Genomic DNA, 19,302 nt, shown 5'->3' with positions numbered 1-19,302 from the left:
GAGACACAAAATGACTACACAGCAACACAAAACAACCAAAAAAAGAAAATTACCTCAGAGTTACACAAACGACTATAAAAAAGGCACAAAAGAACAACAAGGAGACACAAAATGACCCAAAATAGACATTAACCACCTAAAAAATTATTTGTTTAGCTCCTATGTAGAGGAGGTGGTGGGACCCCTTTGCGTGTCTTTGCCCAGGGGCCCAATGTCTCATGATCCGCCCATGTGATCAATGCAGCTGCAGTGGCCCCAACTTTCTCTTTTTGTAAGTCAAAAATATTAACATAATCTTTACAAATATATTGTATTATTATGATCGTATCATGTTTTTGTAATGTAAAATGTTATGAAATTGTGATCTTAATCTGAAAAGTAACCACTATCGGTCAGATAAAATAAATGTAATGCAGAAAGAAGCACAATATTTCTCTCTGAGTTGTTGAGAAGAAGTAGCATTAAATGGAAATACTTAAGAAGAGTCAGAGCATGGGATAGAAAGTACACTAGAATACTTCACTCAAATAAAAGTAAAGTTCCTTTAAAGACATTTTACACAAGTACAATAACTTGCCTAAAAATGTTCTCAGATAAAAGTAAAGTAAAAAGCAGGTAGGTTAAAATGTAAGTATAAATACTGCTGCATTAAGAGGAGGCAGCCTCAACCAGAAAAGGCACAAAATAATTAAATAAAAATGGACGAAAATAAATACAAAGTATATGGACACCACGGCGGATGCAACAAGCATTATTAACCCCGCGCACAAAATGCATAGAGACACACAGCCGAAGATATATATGATAATTAGCAGCAAGATTGATTTTTGTACATTATTATTTTTTTCTGCAGTGTCAAAGTGCAAGTGCACTTTTCAAACAATTATTTAGAGGGGGCAGCCTCACAACCAGAAAAGGCACAAAAATGGCTGACAGTAAATACAAAGTGCATGGACACCACGGCGGGTGCAACAAGCATTATTAAACGACACAAAAACAGCCTGACACTTTTCAGAAAATCAACAGCCACATAAAACATCACTAAGCAGACAACACAGAGCTGGAAAACAACATAAACTCCACAGCAGCTGCAGCAACAAACACATTTAAGCACAAAACTGCAGTTTTTACACAAGTAGTATAGTACAAATACAGGTGCATCTCAAAAAATCTGAATATTGTAAAAAAGTTGATTTGTCTTGTAATTTAACACATGTTGTATATTTATTACACATGAATCACAATATTTTGATTTGGTTGAGGCTCCTTTACTATGAATTACTGCATCAGACTGTTGTGGCATGGACAGTCGGGTGTCTCTAATATTTTTATTTTTTTTATTTTATTTTTTTTTTTACATTTTTTGATTATAAAAAAATGATATAAAATGTGCTTAAAACATTTAAGTTCATGCCATGGATCAACAGCATATTACATTTTCACTTTCTTAAATAAATGATGGAAAATACTGGTACTTTTTCCACAATATTCTAATTATTTTTAGATGCACCTGTGCACTTTACGGCGACGTTCTGCTCTTACAACCATCAAGGTGAGTTTGTTGTACTCACCTGACTGAACAGTCTGATGCACAGGACTTCATCCTCCTCTGCTCCAGGTTCACTGTCTCTGCCCGGCCAGTCTCCGTCCCTCTGCGTCCCTCAGAGTTTCCAAACATTTTGATCAGCCTCTGCAGTCTCTGTGCCAAACAAACAGCAGTGAGTCCTCACACACAGACAGATAAATGTATAAGTTAAATAAAAACTTGATTTGCTTCACTTAATGTGCTGACTAGGTGGTGTAAAAGGTGGTTAAAAGTACAAACCTTTTTTTTCTTTCTTTACAGGTATGAAGTCAGCCTTCACTCATGATCATGCAAATTGCAGCAAACATCTTTTCCTCAAAATATATGAAAAATAAAAAGAAGCAGGGTTTTTTTTGCATGATGCAAATACTCAAAATATGTATTATGGGTGTACTGGTCTATGTTGGTCTATAGCTCCACGAGGGACAAACATTGTTAACTAAGTTTGCCTTAACTCCATGATGCAGACTTAGCTAGCTGAGCTTCCACACAAACACAACTTTAATATAAAATACTGTGTGTTTTCTAAAGTTTTTGTATTTGACCAACCTTCTTCATAATGTTGCCACACAGGCTGAAACTTAAGTGTGACAAACAGATTCATATCGTGTATCATGACGTGAGTGTGGAAAGACGTGAGGGAAAGTTTGTGCTCACCTCACCTTACTCATTTGACTTCCCTCCAAAAAAAATTTTGAAAAAAGTGATGTCACTTCCTGAAAATGGCCTCCGTGGAATTGTAGTCCTTTTCGTCTTTCTGGTTTAGGTGCACAACGCCACCTACTGTACGGGAGTGTAAAACATCACGACACAGCAAAACAACAAAAACTGACAAAAACTGAAAAATAAAATAAAACAAAACAAAATACAATAAAATACATGCATCCAATCAAGGCAATGCTGTGGAAAAGGTGCCTAAAAATAATAATAATTCTGTAAACATAATAATAACCATATAATTCTGATTATGATAAATTGATTTTTGGACAATTTTCCTGGGGTTTTTATATAAATTTCCAAATATACTAATTTCTTGCAGTTTGCAGAAAAGTTCTTGCCAAGTTGCTCATTGCATTTTTTCTTTAAAAGGAAGTAAACTAATTTGCTCAGATTTCTAACATCAAAATTTTTGTGAGGGCATCTGAACGCAGCACAAGAAAAGTGATGTAGAAAAAGCTAAAAACAAACAAACAAAAAAGTTTTAAAAAATCAAGTTTTTTATTTTTATGTATTTGTTTATTTTTGGTTTGTTTGTTTTTGATTTTTTCTTATTTCAGGTAATTTTCTTATACTTTTTACAATTTTCTTCTTACTTTTGGTCAAGTTGCTCATCACCTTTTCCTGATGTTTTTAAAAAAAATTAAGCCAATTTGCTTTCAAAGGGTTAATTTGCATTAATATGATATAAGATAGAAGACCTTATCCTGTAATTTGATATAAGTATTTGTCTTATATAAATGACACTAAAAATATGTAAAATCTATTAAACTAAAATAATGTTGTTGTTATAATCTGACATGTAGAATTACAATTAAACAAAAAAAGACATAAATAAAACAAATGATAAAACAATTTAACATTAATCTCATATGAGAATAACAATAATAATACATTGTATCATGAACTTTTCTCAGAAGATTCATAAAGTGGCACAAGAGCAAGAAAATGAAACAGAACAAAGGGGGGGGGGTACAGATACAGTACATATACACACGTACATACAGAATATAATGTATCAATTCAGCACAAATCCCACCACCATGCAGACACCCGTGGCATTATACAAGCACATTCCTAATTAGCACTTAGTGTATGAAAAACAACAGAAAATAGCTTGAGCGCTGTGTAGGCAAGGCCAGAGGCAGCTGTATTGCAAATGGGCTTAAAAGGTGAAAAATGAAGGTGTGCATGCATCAGCAGAGAGCTCTGTCATCCGCATGCACACGCCTCACCGCAACGTGAGAGAAATATAATTTGCAGTGTACATGCACACAAGATTTCTGCCTTAGTAAGCACCAAATTAAAAAAAACTTTTCCCAAGGTGACGCACCTTTCTGTTAACAATGTGAACACCTGTGAATCAACCTGCTCTGATTCAAAGCTTCAGGAAGGAGCAGAGCGTTAATGATGATTGAGGGCATTATTCAGGAGCCTCCGGCTGCATTTACTTGTACTAATGCACCTCATATACTTTTTGTTCCTTCAGAGTAATTCGCAACAGAGCGTATTCAAAGCCTGACAGAAAAAAAAGCAGTGAACGTCTGCTATAAAAGCACGAATGCCGGAGAGAGAATCCATTTAAACAGGATGATGATGACAGGTTGGAAAAGGTTATTAAAATCTGACACAGCTATTAGCTGCCATCTTCACAAGCTCGCAAAGGCGTAGATTCAGATCATCATACGAAGGCATAATGCATTTTTCTATGGACACATAATGTACACTGAGGGCATGTGAAGACATTATGTTTGCAAAAGCTCATTGCCAGAGAAAATGTTGTACGTTTCCCTAAACCACAAGCTGTTTACACTTTTATAGAAAATTATTTAGCAGATCATTTGTTTCAACACTGCTGTAATTGTGTGGTTATATTTAGGAACAAAAACAACTTGGTTATCGTTGGGAAAAGATCATGTTTTGGCTTAAAATGTCCAGTTTGGGTGCACAATCTTTGCTAGAGAAACAACAATGCTTTCAGAAAAAAAACACCTGAATATTGTGCCACTATGTCAGCAGGAAACAAAGCATTTTTTTGGAGGAAAATGACCAAGTAAATGCAGATATATCTTTAAAAAATAAAGTTTTTGTGCTACTATCCAGGCAAGAAACACAATTATGTCTAATAAAAAAACAAAACTTCTTTTTGTGCCACTATTCCAGCAGGAAATACAGAGATGTCTCATAAAAAACAACCACTTTTCTACCGTTACCCTGGCTGGAAATGCATCAATATCTATTAAAAAAAACAGCACTTTTTGTGCCACAATAACAGCAAAACATGCAGCAATGTCTTGGTAAACAAACAATTTTTATGCCACTAGCCTGGCAAGAAACAATGTGACGTCTCATAAAATCAGCCACTTTTTGTGCTACCATCCCGCTGGAAAAACAGCCAAAGGTCACTCAAAAACATCAGGTTGCCACTGAAAACACAATAACTTGGCCAAAAACAACCAGTTTTGTTGATTGTTTGTCTCTAGCAGTGATCTGCGTTTTTCACGCATCGATTGATTTGATATTTGCATGAAATGAGCAAATGTAACATATCTGTGGTTTGCAGAAACGTACAGCGCCAACATTTTCTTCTGGCGAGTGGCCTGGTATCCTACAGTGCTCCAAGAGATTCAATTAGCTGTCTGTCTAATAAATGCAGCTAGGATGCGTGATCAAGTGCTGTTTTGTATTTATTTATTTTAATTGTATTTCACAGAGAACAACATACTTACAAAAAAAAGAAGACGTTGTAGTAAAAACTTAAAAAAAAAAACATGTTAAAAATGCTGTGACCCAGTCTTTTCATTCTAAAAAAAGGCACTGGTGTTTATATGGAAATGCATTTTATTTGTTATGTTTCTAGAATATTTTCTCGTTGAAATATTTTTTCTTCTATTCTTTTGCAACAACTTGTGTCATTTTTATAAGAAAAAACAAAAGGCCAGCACTGTTTTCAGATGTTAGCCGTTTATGCTGGAATGCTTTGGAGACGTGTGGCTCCTCTATCAGACCCCTGTAAGGTTTTAAAAGTCAAAATGCAATGAATTAGAAATAGTGATCCATTGAAAATCATCTTGTAATTGGACTGCAGCCTAACGAATCGAGGCTGATTAAAAACTGTGAGCTCCCTGCAGAATCCTAGTAGCAGCACCGCGTATTATTCGTGGTCCGTTTAACTGAAAATGGATTTAAATTTCGAGTTATTGCCAAGTTTGGAGGATGTGGCGAGACAGTTTTGGTCCATCTGTCTGCTTTCCTGTTCAGTAGATATATGGGAAGATCCTGTAGGGGACACGTCGGCAGTAGGTGTCCCACGCCAGCCCGTATTTGGCGCGACACTGTCTCTCGTCTCGGTCCTCTCGGTGAATCAGCAAGACGGTGAAATAAATGACATAGAAGTAAGGCAGGAGATGTGAGAATCCTAAAGAAAAGACGAGCACACAGAGACTGTCAGCAGGAGGAAACACAACAGAACAACAAAGAAAACTTAAAAATGTATGAATCACAGATGAAATTTAAAATGATCATCAAAACAGAGAAAACTGACACCTTTGTCTTATTATTCCCTGTCTGTGTAATTGCATTGTTCCATTTTATACTGTGTGTAGCTTTTATCTGTTGTTTTATTGTAATTGTTTTATCTTTGTGTCCGTCAGTGCTGAGAGAGGCGCTTTTAAATACAATGATTATTATTATTGATCAGGATTTGAATGACATCAAACAAGCTGTAATCAAGCTTCCTACGCAAATAGCTGTACATTTTCTTTTCAGTCCGTATTATACAAGAGCCCTGCAGTGAATGCCAGTTTAATTAAGCTTCTTTTTTTTTTCAGAAAATACCTTTTTGTCTTTCAGTCGGGGTCTAAATGTGACCGCCGCACATCTTTTGTGAGTGCAGCTTTCAAACGTCTGGAAAACGCTGTCACGATTTCACTTTTTGGAGTTCATTTGTGACTTTTACAGCAGCAATTAAGGCAGAAACCACAGTACATCTCAATTACAAAGGCAGCTACAAAAGTGAGTCACGGAAAGTTTGAATAGCAATGAGCAGAATGTGTCAGCGGCAACAAAACGTCTGACAGCCACCATTACAGGAAGAGGGATTTCAGAGGAACATAAGGCAGCTTACACAAGAACAAAGACAACACATTGTTGCTGCCTTTAGTGCTTCTACATCAGTCACTAACACATTATAATTATCTAGTAGTTTTGGTGACTACCAAAACGTCTTCATAGCGCAGAGTATCGGAAACTGTCAGTTACTGGGTTAGCAGTGAACACTGAGTCAGATTTGTCATTTTGTTCGCCTTATTTCGGTCCTGGTTTAAAGGACCAGTGTGTGAGATTTAGCAGCATCTAGTGGCGAGGATTGAATATTGCAACCAGCTGAAACTTCTCCCAGTTTGAATTCCACCACTGTCTATTTTTTTGTCCCAGGACACGAATCATCCACAGAAGTCTTTTCCCTCCAGGATTTTGCAAAACAATTCATGCAAATTCGGGCAGTTTTTGTGAATTCTGCACAACCTTGCGATTTTTTTCCAATCACCGCAACTTTACCACAAATTTTACTGCACAGCTGCACACAGCGTATTGATCCACTCGGCCTCTCTCTTTTTATCTCCCTGCTTATCATGAGATATACTTACTTACTTACAGTCTCCCAAGTGGCCGCGATCGTCTCTCCAAACCTCGTTTTAAAGTGTAGTAAACGTCGTTTGGATCGATTAAATATGATTCAAAATAATACAAAACTATCCACCGTACAAATTAAGGTTTTTTTTTGTCATTTTGCATCTCATTTTTATCTGCTTAATCTTGTGTGAAAGCATGCTGCAAAAACAGACAAATCTCCAACAAAGTTAATTTTCTCTTAATTTGAACGCCTAAAACATAGCAATTTGCATCACATTTTTTTTAGAAAAGCTGCCACAAATTAGGCATTTCAGGCTGCAACAATCACAAAAACAGCCTGAGAAATCCTGAGAGAAATGTCACTGTTTCTCTGACGCTATTTGGGACAGTAGGGGCTGCAGCTAATGTTTGCTCAGCTTGTTTTATTCATATCTTAAAATACAGACATCAGGTGACTTGAGTTTATCTGCTAAAATACATAGTTATAAATACCTGAGAGTGTAGCATAGAAATGTGGCTTAAAAATGGATTAAAAGTCCATTTATAATCGCTTCTGGCAGACAACCACCAGCCTGATGGATGTGCAAAGGGAAAATGATCCCACTAACAGGGTTTGAACATTGTTGGAATCATTTGGGATGATGTCAGTTCACACTAAAACTGGCCTTGTCTTTTTTGGACATTTTAATGCGGAAAAGTTGTATGTTATATCTTTAACTGGCTAATTTACTACTCACTGCCAAAGTTTGCCTATGAAAATGTTAACATTGGCTCTTCAAAACTGCGTACTGTAAATCATTTTGTCTGACTTGGGGGAAATCAAGAGTTAAGAATATCTGTATAAAAATGTCCAGTCTTTGCGCTGATTGTGTTGTTTGCTTGTGTAGATCATTAGGAGGCATCAGTGTTACACAGACTGTTTCATGAGCAGAAAACTGCTTTAAAGGGTCTTTAAAATCCATATTTCCACAGCAACAACACATCACAATAAAACTTGTATAGAGAAGGAACAAACACACAGGCTGTTTTGGCGTGACTGTGGAGCTCCCCTCAGCTTTTAAGTATCTCTCAGTTCATTATTTTCATTTTCCAGCCTGCAACTAAATTGTTTTGGTTCAGTCTCACTGCTCAGATAGTGCCGATTTCTGCCGAAAAGCTCTTAAAACCCCACAGCACGCCACAAACCCGGCACCAAACAGCAGGCAAACACAGTTAGAGACTAGCTGGTGAATTCTGCAGAGCATTTAACATCTGGTGGAGAAAATTTGCTGATTTTTTTAAGACACGCTGCACTGCAACAAAGACACAAACTACAAGCACTTAAATCTTACATGAAGAAAGCTGCTGGCCATAATAACAGACGACCATGTAAGATTTATCACTTAGTGAGCACTTTTGAGCAAATTTTTCCTCAATGTGACGCACTGACTGTCACCTCAAGTTGGTGGTGACCAAAACAGAGATAAAGTAGGAGTGAATAGTTGACTTATATTCACCCGGTGAACACATGAACGACTTAAAATGAGAGCTAATGTTGCTCATCACCTTTTAAAAATGACACTGGTAAAAAAAAAAAATAAATAAAAAAAAAAAAAAGTACAAGAAAATTACTTGAAAATTGGCAAAACAAACAAACCATAAAACCCTGCAAATAAACAAAAAACAAAGCAAACACAAAAAAAAGGAAAGTAAAAAAATCATTTTTTAAAAAAGAAAAAGGAAGGACCTAAAAAATAAATAATATAATAATTTTAAATATATATAACTGAAACAATTACAAATATATGCTATATATAAATATATGCATTTTTCCCCAAATCTACTAATTTCTTGCATGTTTGAGACATTTCCTGCCAAATTTCTTAGCATTTACTTATATTTACTTTATGTATATTTATATATGTTGACTTTACTTGAGGCTTCTGAATGCAGCACGGAAGTGATGTCAATCCAGGTTTCAAAGGGTTAAAAACTACTACACATCTATTTTTTTTTAAAATGATATGTCTGAATATAATTAATACTCAGCCTGATATTAATTTGTTATCAAAAACTTCCTCCACAGTTTCTAACAAAGACTCTTAGTTGAAGTTACAGCACCATGTCAGTGTGGCCACCGAGGCTTTTGAGCTGTCTTACCACACGGCAGCGACCACGCCAGGGCCATGAGGAGGTCACCGAGGTAATTTGGATGACGAACGAGACCCCACCAGCCCGACACCAGCAGCCGCTTCCCCGTTGCTGTGGCGATGGTCTCCAGTCCTGCGAGGGAAAATGTAAATACTTCAAAAAGTGCAAGTCACTTCAGAGATCAACGCTCGCTTCGCTCTGATTTAGACAAAAGATTGAAAATAAATGACTGACTTGCAACACTGGGATGTGTCGGGTCTCGTCTGAACTGGTTCTTCTGCGAGTTTGATTTTCTGAAAATATAATATCCAATACCTGATGGCAAAAAGAGAAATGATAACATCAGCATCTTTAACCGGGACGCGCAATATATTACTCACTAATGAACAAGCGCTTTCACATGATTACCATTCAGTGCTATTATAGCTGCTGCTCCCAGTGAACTGAGGGTCTGTGGGTGAACCACGAGGAAGGCAGCCTGCAGGCCGTACGTGAAGGGGACCCAGGCCAGGTCCCCGAACACCAGCATGAAGCCAAAACCATCATGAACAATGTCCATGGTTGTCAGAACAGCTTCCTGTTAGAACGCAGCAGCACACGTGATGAAGTGAAACAGATCAGGTAATAAGTATGCAAGGCTTTGTGCATGTCTGCAGGATTAAAATGAGAGTTCAGGTAAACAGTAGAGGTGGTTTTTTTTTATCTGTGACACAGCTGACCCACGCACCTCATTCCACAGAGCGTCGGCCACATACAGCAGCTGGAAACTGTTGACCAGTATCATGGCGAGCGAGGGGGAACCTCGAAGCTCCACCTCCTTCATCAGCATGCCGAGGTTTATGACCACCTGAGAGAAAAACAGATGGAGTCAATACAGAGTAACATCACCATATCGCAGGTTAGGCAGCCAGATATATAAATTATATAATTATATATATCAATAATATCATTTTATATCAATGAAAATTCATTTTGTTTAAAAATTGACTTATAAATCTACCTTCTGCCCTCTTCTACCTTATATATACAGTATATATGTATACTATAACTATATATATACATACATAGATAGATAGAAAGAATTATCAAAACATATTATAATTTGTTTTTAGCACTTTTTTTTTATCTAATTTCCTGTTTGTTAATTTTTTGCTTTTCAAGGTAGGTTACTTCTTAAGTTGCTCTTTACCTTCTTCCCACATTTTTGACAAAAACAAGCCAATTCGCTCAAAGAAACGTCCTACAATCCTAGAAATCCTCTAAAACCCTAGAAACATGTATGGGCTGCTGTGACTGGCCCCTGGCCTTCTGTGATTTAGCAAAAGTGGCCCCCAAACAAAGCAAGTTGAGTATCCTTGGTCTAAAATTGCACGTGTCTGGATAATAAATGTAAACATTTACACATTCATAAAGGCCTGTAACTCTCTTGACAACCATGCACTTGATTTATCTATATTCTTTAAACCATTGTAAAAAAAATAAAAAATTTATAATATTAATTTATATTTTATATATATTATTTTTGTTGATATTTTATCCATGTATTTTAACTTGCACTATTTAATGTCTTAGATTCTCATTTTAATAAAACATATTTAAACATATTTAATAAGTTAATTTGCTGGAAGGAGCCAGAGATTCAAGATTTTCATTGCCAAAGACTGCTTCTCTGTAACTGCTGTGCACCTTAAATCATTTAGGACATTTAGCCTGTAAAGTGTCATAATTATCTATTGTAAGATGATGTAAGTTAAAAGTACATAAACATTCAACAGGAAGCAAAGATCTCCCACACACTGTCTGTGGCCAGCTGGTGGGAGCTTTTTCTGTCCGCTCCTACGCACCTGGCTCCAGAACATTCAGATGTGCAAAGGTTTGACAGTTTTTACTGTAAATACACAGAAAACAACATGAATAAATCTTGATCTTTTGCTGTCTCTGTGTTGTTTCTTGTGATGAGTGAAGATAATGAATGAATGAAGATAGTTTTTTGGATCTTACTTGAAATTCTCGGTGGGATTTCTTTATTTTGTCTCATTGGGTGTGATGACTCAGACACAGATAATGATGCCTGCCCTCCAACAAACGTCTCACTGTGTCAGGTCATCGGGGAGAAAAGTTTCTCATTTCAACTGCAAAACTCTCAGACTGCAAATTATTATCAGCAGAGAGTAACATCGCCACCTGTTGGTCCTGCTTGGCTCTCGGACAGAGATCACCATCAGTGTCACTTAAAACCTGGAACGTCATCACTTTTCCGTGTGCTGCGTCCAGAAAGCTTTCTCACGTATTTTAACGTTTGAAACCTGAGCAAACTGGCTTGATGTCTTTTGAAAACACGAATAAAAAGGCAAGAGCAACATGGCAAGGGATGTCAAATTGCAATAAATTAAGGTGGCAAGAAAATAGAAGGTAGAAAGTAGATTTAATAGTCATTTTTTTTTAAACAAAGTTTAAAATTACGTTAGTTTAAAAATGACCTGAAAGTTTTATGAGAGAGAGCGAGAGAGAAATTGCAAGAAATTAATAATAAAAACTACAATAATAGTAAAAGTAATAATAATAATAGTGATAGTCATACTAATAGTATTAGTATAATAATAATAATAATAATAATAATTTGCTTGAAATCCCCACTATTATTATTATTAACCATTTTTATCTAGATTTTTTTGTTGTTAAGTTTTTGATTTTTTTTAAACATTTTTTTAACAGCTACATTTTGGGTAGTTTTCTTGTAACTTGTAACTTAGCCAATATGCTCAGTTTCTAAGAGTTAATGTTCATTTATAGCTATACATTATTTAGACTCAAAATAAAGTGAAAGATTACGAAAGTTTCAACTTGACGTGTCACAACAGATTCAGATATTTATAATTTGTGTTTAATAAACACTTAAAATTTGTTGTAATCTTTGTTCTTTTAAAGGTCTTTTGCTTTTAAATTAAACTTTGCTTTAAATCCTCACTGTATGAAAAAAAAATTAGCAGCTAGAGTTCAATATCCTCTAAAAGTAAAATATAAATTGGAGAATGATTCAGTAAATTCAGTAAAGCAACACACACACACACACACACACACACACACACACACACAGAGAAGACACTCAGAGAGTGACCTGGCTCACTCCTGCAGGTTAACTCACCCAGCCAATCAGACCCGGTCTGAGCTCACAGAAATATTTCAGGTCAAAGTTTCCGACGCGGGGGTTTAGCTCCCGTCCGATGAAGAAGTCATACAGAGGATTTCCTAGAGGAGCCAGAGGGATTAATTTTTTTTTTTTTAAAAATCATCATCATGAGGATCTGACATCAACAACATGAAAAGTTTAGATCACCTGTAAACATATTAAATCGCTTTTTATTTGCTGTATATACCAGCAGACACTGACACAGACAACGTCAAAGGCTGAAAATCTTTAAAACTGAGAAAACAATGAATATGTTATGTTGTCGTTTAAGTATCCCTTCCTTAAAAAAAGGTCCTTCATTTTAGAATATAATAGAAATACTCTGTTAATCCCATGAGGGAAATTGTTTTGTTAAAGCAGCGTCAGAGTGACAACTGAATAAAATATTTGTTAAAACTGTAAATGCAAATACATATACAAAGGAAGGCACTTAACATAGAATAAAACAGAATAAAATAAAATAACACGAATAATAATTAAGATATGTATGTACATTATATACAGAGAACAAACAAAAAAAGCTTAAAAGATTAAAAAAGGAAATAAAAAGAAATAAATGTGCAAATTAGTGTGCAAAAAGTGAAGATGGAGTGAAAATATAGTTATGTGCAGAACTGTAAATGTAAATGTGAGTGTTGGTGTTACCTCTATCTGGATCTGTGTGACATTAAATGTAGTAAATTATTTTAAAAATATAAAGATATTAACCATTATTTTGAGATTTTATGATGCAACATCAGAGAAAAAGTTATTTATAGATAATGTATTTCATGCCTTTAAGGACTTTTTAAGGATCAGCAGGAACCCTGAAAAGCGAGAGGAGTCTGCAGCCATGTTAGAAGCCCTTTTTTAAGGCTGCAGCATTTTATCTTTTCACAAACTGGGCTGAACGTTATCATCAGTGAGCAGGAGCTGAATCACAGCGCTGGATGCTCTCTGGTTTCTGCCTTCAGATGCAGCAGAGCTCAGCACAGCCGGTGCAGCGGGGTCACCGTTCACTCTCTGCCTGCAGGCTCCGTGAAGCTTGGCCCACCGTTAGATAATTACCCAGAGGAATACTAAAATCTTCCACTACACAACAAAAAAAGCCTACAAATGCTCTGTGTTTTAAAATAGCATTTTTTTTAAAAGGTGGATTGTTCCTTTATTGATGAATCTCCACTCTCACCTGTGTTGCCCCCCAAAGCGAGAGCATGAGCAGGAACCCAAAAGGAGCGGACGTAGAGGTAAACGGAGAGCAGGAATGACACTGCGATTGCACACACTGCCAGAGGCACCAGCAGCTCGAACAGATACCCCAGAGGAGCCCCGAGCACCAGCAAGAGCAGCAGCAGCAAACCGCTGATGCACAGGCCATGAAAACCTGAGGGAGACAAACAAACAAAGCTAAATGTTGCAGCCCGGGGAGAAAGAGATTCGCAGACTGACACTACAAAAAAAAAAAGTTGGAAGAGATTGAACTTCAGATTGTAAACTTTAGCTCAAGGTCAAATCAGCCAGAAACGCGTAGAGGTTAAACTGAAGATATATAAATATCCTTCTTAAAATAAAATGTCACAGTAAGAGCATTGCACTGCAGTAGAAGATAACAAATGCACAGCAAACTGTGAAATATTGCAGCTATCATAACACAACTATTCTCCGTTACTCACAGCACAAACAAACAACCACACTGCCGAAAATCACATTTAAGACATGATTTAAAGATTAAATCTGTGTCTTAACATATGCATATTAACCCTTTGAAACAAGGTGAAATAGGCTTTATTTCTTTCAAAAACATGGAAAGAGGGAAATGAACAACTTAACAGAAATGGACCAAAAATGTGCCTGAAATTTTTAAAAGGTTACCAGATAATAAGCAACAAAAAAGAAAAGTAAAATACAAAAACAAAAAGGAAAATGACAAAGAAAAATAATTATTTCTTACTTTTATTTAATTTCTTTTTTTTCTTTTTTTTAACAGTTTTTGGGACATTTTCCCATGTTTTTGAAAGAAATAAATCCAATTATCTCAGGTTTCAGAGGTTAAAATGCCTGTAAAAGGCATCTGAACAAAGCACAAGAAAACTGATGGCGATCTACTGTAGGTGTTAAAGGGTTAAAACGTATAATATGATACAACTTTCGTGTTTCTAATAATCAGTAAGATAAATACCGTTTATGGGATACTTGAGACGCGTTCCATCCCTCAGCACTAATCCTTCAGACACCTGCAGGGAAACACACTCACTTTAATCTAAACACAAAAACATCCTGTGTATTTATCACAAATTTAAACATAAATAGCTAGCCATGGTTAGTGAAAGTACATGAAAATGTATGGAGATCAGTAAACCAAATTTGGATTGAAGTCAACTGATCAAAAGTGTGCAATTCATAGAGTATCATGTATATAATATAACTAAGACCGAGCGATTTGGCTGACAATCATCACTTTGTTAGTAACAATATTTTCCAATATTACTACATATCACTACAAAATTACAGCTTACATTATGACATGTGTATGGAGCCAATGTCCTGCCAAAACTTAACAACCAAAAAAGATTAAATTAACTCAGAGCGCCACCTGCTGTCTTGGAGGGTGTATTAATTTCTTTTTTTCTGGCTATTGGCTGCACACATAAATACATATTAACACTTAACTACCACTGATAAACACAACAAACAAAACAGCCCGTCTCATCAGTGTTGTGTTGCACTTCTTTTATTGTGAAGCACTTTAAGCTGTATTCCTGGTATGAAAAGTGCTCTATAAATAAAGTTTTATCATTATCATTATTAATGTATTGACTGTGTTTATGTACCTCACACAACCCCACTTAAAAATATCCAAACTGTCCCTTTAACCTTAAAACCAGGCTGATGAACGCATCATACCTTTCCAAATGGCATCACGTAGAGGAGAGCGTGCAGAGCGATCCAGCCCAGCAGAATCACGAGAGCCAGAGGGTCCCATAAGTGGTCAGTGGAGGGGAGGGGAGGGGGCCACTGGAGCACACTGGCCTCCGGCGATCGACTCACACTGATCAGGAACAGCACCGTCAGCGGGAGGAAGATGGGGATGCATATGGCACCTGAGAGACGTTTACGGAGTCAGAAAGAAATGAAAAAGTGAAGCAGAATCACTAAGAAAACTTCTCAATGGAGCACAGCGAGACTAACTCCTGCGCGGCCATATTATTACAGCGAATGTGTGATGACTGTGAATAAATAAGCAGGTTGAATGACTGTGTAGCAAAAACAGATAGTTTAGCTGTCGGTGTGGGTGCAACAAAGCACGTGGTTCTCTTTCGCGTTGTCTCATCTGCAGTCTGCAGAGAGTTCAACCGTCGTGTTCGAAACATGAATTAAAAACAATCAGAGAGCAAAATGGAACACAGCAGGACACACACACACACACACACACAAACAGAGAAGCTGTGATGTATTTGATGTATTTTGGATCATGTCTATAATGAAATCTTACTTAAGTGATAATTATTTAATATAGCTGTAATAACAACCCAATCAACCAGTGATGCACGAGAATGATTGTTTCAGCAGATGAGAATGAGAGCGGGGCGGACACCTGCTGGAGACACCGACGGAGAATGAGAGCGCAGCGGACATTCGGACACACTGACGGAGACACCAACGGAGAATGAGAGCGGAGCGGACATTCGGACACACTGACGGAGACACCAACGGAGAATGAGAGTGGAGCGGACACCTGCCGGAGACACCTGAGCAGACACCAACTACACCGGCGGAGAATGAGAGCGGAGCGGACACCAGCGGAGACACCTGCGAGGACGCCAACGGAGGCACCGGCGGAGAATGACAGCAGAGCAGGCATTCAGAGACACAAGGGGAGATACCGGCAGAGAATGAGAGCAGAGCGGACACCAGCAGAGACACCTGTGGAGACACATGCGGAGACCCTGACGGAGACACCAGCGGAGAATGGAAGCGTAGCAGACTTTCCAAGACACCAGGGGAGATACCGGCGGAGAATGAGAGCGGAGGGGACACAGACGGAGACACCGGTGGAGAATGAGAGCAGAGCGGATCAGTAAGCATCAGTGGGCCTAACTCACCCCCGACTTTCACTTTCAATAGCTATGTCCCTACAAAACACCCATGTTTGAGGTCTAAGAAGCTGCAAGAATAACAGACACAGGCCAGTAACAAACACCCATGTTTGAAGACAGAAAAACTGCTGGAAAGAGTCACAGGTACAGTCACAGGGGGATAAAAAGCTGCAGGAAACAAAGTGATGGGTCCCCAAAAAAAATCCCACATTTTGGAGCTGAATAGTCATTGGAAAAGGAGTCACAGGTCCCTAAAAATCACCCATGCTTGGTGGCTAAAAAATCTGCAGGAATAACAGACACAGGTTGGTAAAAAAACCACCCACATTTGAAGGCTGAATAGCTGCTGGGAAAAAAGAGTCACAGGTTCCCAAAAAAACACCCATGTTTAGGGTCTAAAAAGCTGCAGAAATAATAGGCAAATATCAGTTAAAAAAACAACAAAAAAACACCCACGTTTGAAGGCTATAAAGCTGCTAGAAAAAGAGTGATAATTCCCTAAAAACACCCACACTTGGGGGATAAAAAGCCAAAAGAATCTCAACAAAAGGTTCCTAAAAACATCCATGTTTGAAGGCTGATAAGTTTTGAGAAAAAGAGCAGCTAGTTGCTAAAATCCACCTACAACTGGGGGCTACAATGCTGATGGAAACAGCAATGACTCGCTAAACAACCAGTTTTGTTTGCTGGTCTTGAACGTTGGTCTGCACCTTCCCCTCCACCTCCAGATGACAAAGTAGGTTCTTTAACTTCATCACTTTAGAGATGTGTATGTGATATGTATGAAAAGGGCAAATGTGATGTATTTGTGGTTTGCAGAAACGTACAGTGCCGACATTTTCTTTTGACGACTGGGTTTGTACAGTCCTGTGTTTGATGGGAGGTCACTCTGTGTAACTAGTGATCTTCAGTGCAGCAAGTTTTGTCCTCTTATAATTTCTATCGTGGCTTCAGTTTGTTGATTTTAAGAAAGACAAAATTTCATGGCAACATATATGGCATATTATTAGAACTGATAACACTTTTTCTGGCATTTCTTTCTCTCTTGGATGAAATCTGACTTTTTCACCCAACAACATTCACCTTCAGTGTGCAGTAGTATGTAGGTAAGGCAGGTAAAAGCATGAACAAGTTGACATGGGATAAGAGTGCATGAACAAAATGAAAAGAAAATGTTTTGCTTTCTGCTCAGCTGCAGCACACGTGCTAGGAAAAGCTGCTATATAAAGTGGAGCTTATGGCTATATAAATGGTAAAATGAGTGAGATTAAATGCAGGTGGATGCTACGTGATGGCGCCGGGTTATGGCGGTCAGGTCTGCTGCGACTCACCCAGGGTTCCTCCAAACTCCCTCTCTGTGTCATGTGACGATCTGTGTTTGAGCGTTTGACTGCTTGGCCTCATTATTGGTCTCCTGTGGAAAAAATATTTTATTAAAACAGATATAATTCACTCAAAATAAAGACATGAGGAGCAAATAAATATAAATTAGACTGCAAATGACCAGAATCAAAGAGCCTTTTGATGATGGTAAAGTTTTAGTTTTACCAAAAGCTAAACATTATGTTAACAGTAGCTGTGGTCAGTGATGGAAGAAGTATGCAGTTTATTTATTGAAGTAAAAGTACTGGTGCCATATTTTAAAAATACTCTGTTCCAAGGAAAAGGCCTCCATTGAAAATGTTACTCAACAGAAAAACGTACTTTGAGTATTCAAAGTAAAATTATTCCATGCAGAAGGATATGAGAAGGATATAAGTTGCTTGTTGCCTTCTCCCCGTGTTTTTGAAAGAAATTCAACCAATTTGCTCATGTTTCAAAGGGTTAACTACATAACTGACTGTGTAATTAACTAAATAACTAACTTACTAAATAATTAACTTAAATAATTAATTAAAAAAGGACAAAAGGGAATTAAAGAGTGGATTATAGTGGTGTCAACAAAAAGTAGGCTACATTGGATTTTTTGTTTTACATTCTGCAATATAATTTAAATGAGCTGTTAGCATGTTGAGTCCTTCTACTGCTGTGTGAGACAAAGTTCAGGTGTTGTGTTATTGCAGCTACATTTCTATTATGAAACGTGAGACCAAAGGCCGTGCAGTCTGCCACCCATTACCTGTTTAACCCAAAATGATCTGAGCGCGACAAAAACAACTTTGCAGAAAAACAGCGCATGTAAATGAGAAAGAAGCAGTTTGTCTTGTAACAGTAAATTCAGAGTCTTACCGGTGAAAAGCATGGAGGTGTAGACGGGAAAGTAATGATACTCTGATGTATCCATCCAGCAGCCTGCAGAGGAGAAAACGCCCCCGACACACGTTGACCAGCACGAAACTGCCTCTCAGCCAATCAGAGGCCGTCGCGGTCATCAGAAGAGGGTGGGGAAAAGAGGGTTCAGCCAATCAGAAGCGCGCATCAGGTGGCGACAGACGGAGCACGCTACAGAGAGGAAGTGACTGGAAGATGTTGTGAAATACACCTGAATTACACTACAATCTTGTTAAATTTTTCAGTTACACGACTTTAAAAACCCGTCTGTGAAACTGCAGCTGCAGATATTCTTGTCATTGCAAAACTATCTCTACTAGATTTTAAACTTTATATATAATTATAGCCAATAACATAATAAAATAACAACAATAATGATTAAAGAAGAAATGAATCAGGATGGGTCTGGTTGCCTGATTCTCCTGAGCCTGCCAGATTCCAGCTGCTGACACTGCCATCAGTGGGCAGTTATCAAAAAAACGACCTGGCCCAGCATCGACCAAAACTCAGCACGCCAGAAGAAGTAAATCGGGCCATGTCTGGTTGACCGACTCTGCTGAAATCTAATGAAAAACAGATAAATGACACCTCAAAATCAGGCAAAACAAGCTGGCCAAATTCCAGCCCAGCATCGGCCCAAACTCTCCACCAGAAGAAAGAAATTAGGTCAAGTCTGACAGCCCAAAATCATCTGCTGCCAC

The 19,302-nt window shown here is 37.6% G+C and overlaps 1 protein-coding gene across 1 annotated transcript; it reads right to left on the bottom strand.

Moving 5' to 3' along the window:
* Nucleotides 1-4,905: 4,905 nt before the first annotated feature.
* On the bottom strand, nucleotides 4,906-18,999 carry tm7sf2 (transmembrane 7 superfamily member 2). Its single transcript, XM_042499475.1, has 11 exons — nucleotides 18,560-18,999; nucleotides 17,662-17,744; nucleotides 15,138-15,334; nucleotides 14,413-14,467; nucleotides 13,423-13,617; nucleotides 12,210-12,313; nucleotides 9,792-9,911; nucleotides 9,473-9,641; nucleotides 9,299-9,379; nucleotides 9,074-9,196; nucleotides 4,906-5,720 (listed from the first exon to the last, which is right to left on the bottom strand). Exons 1-11 carry the CDS (start codon nucleotides 18,700-18,702, stop codon nucleotides 5,560-5,562), a joined length of 1,431 nt encoding a protein of 476 aa, XP_042355409.1. The 5' UTR covers nucleotides 18,703-18,999; the 3' UTR covers nucleotides 4,906-5,559.
* Nucleotides 19,000-19,302: the final 303 nt, after the last annotated feature.

This window comes from Plectropomus leopardus, chromosome 13 (genome assembly GCF_008729295.1).
Source record: "Plectropomus leopardus isolate mb chromosome 13, YSFRI_Pleo_2.0, whole genome shotgun sequence".
Classification (NCBI taxonomy): domain Eukaryota; kingdom Metazoa; phylum Chordata; class Actinopteri; order Perciformes; family Serranidae; genus Plectropomus; species Plectropomus leopardus.
Note: the sequence above shows the minus strand (reverse complement) of the source record. Positions and strands in the feature narration are given on the sequence as shown.

Bases quoted from the DNA above. Each gene is read 5' to 3' on its own strand.
- tm7sf2 (XM_042499475.1), bottom strand. From the start codon at position 18,702: ATGACCGCGACGGCCTCTGATTGGCTGAGAGGCAGTTTCGTGCTGGTC. The intron at 14,468-15,137 runs GTATGATGCGTT...GTTTCCCTGCAG, and splicing joins ACGTGATGCCATTTGGAAAG to GTGTCTGAAGGATTAGTGCT. The intron at 12,314-13,422 runs GTGAGAGTGGAG...TGGCTCCTCTAG, and splicing joins CGCTTTGGGGGGCAACACAG to GAAATCCTCTGTATGACTTC.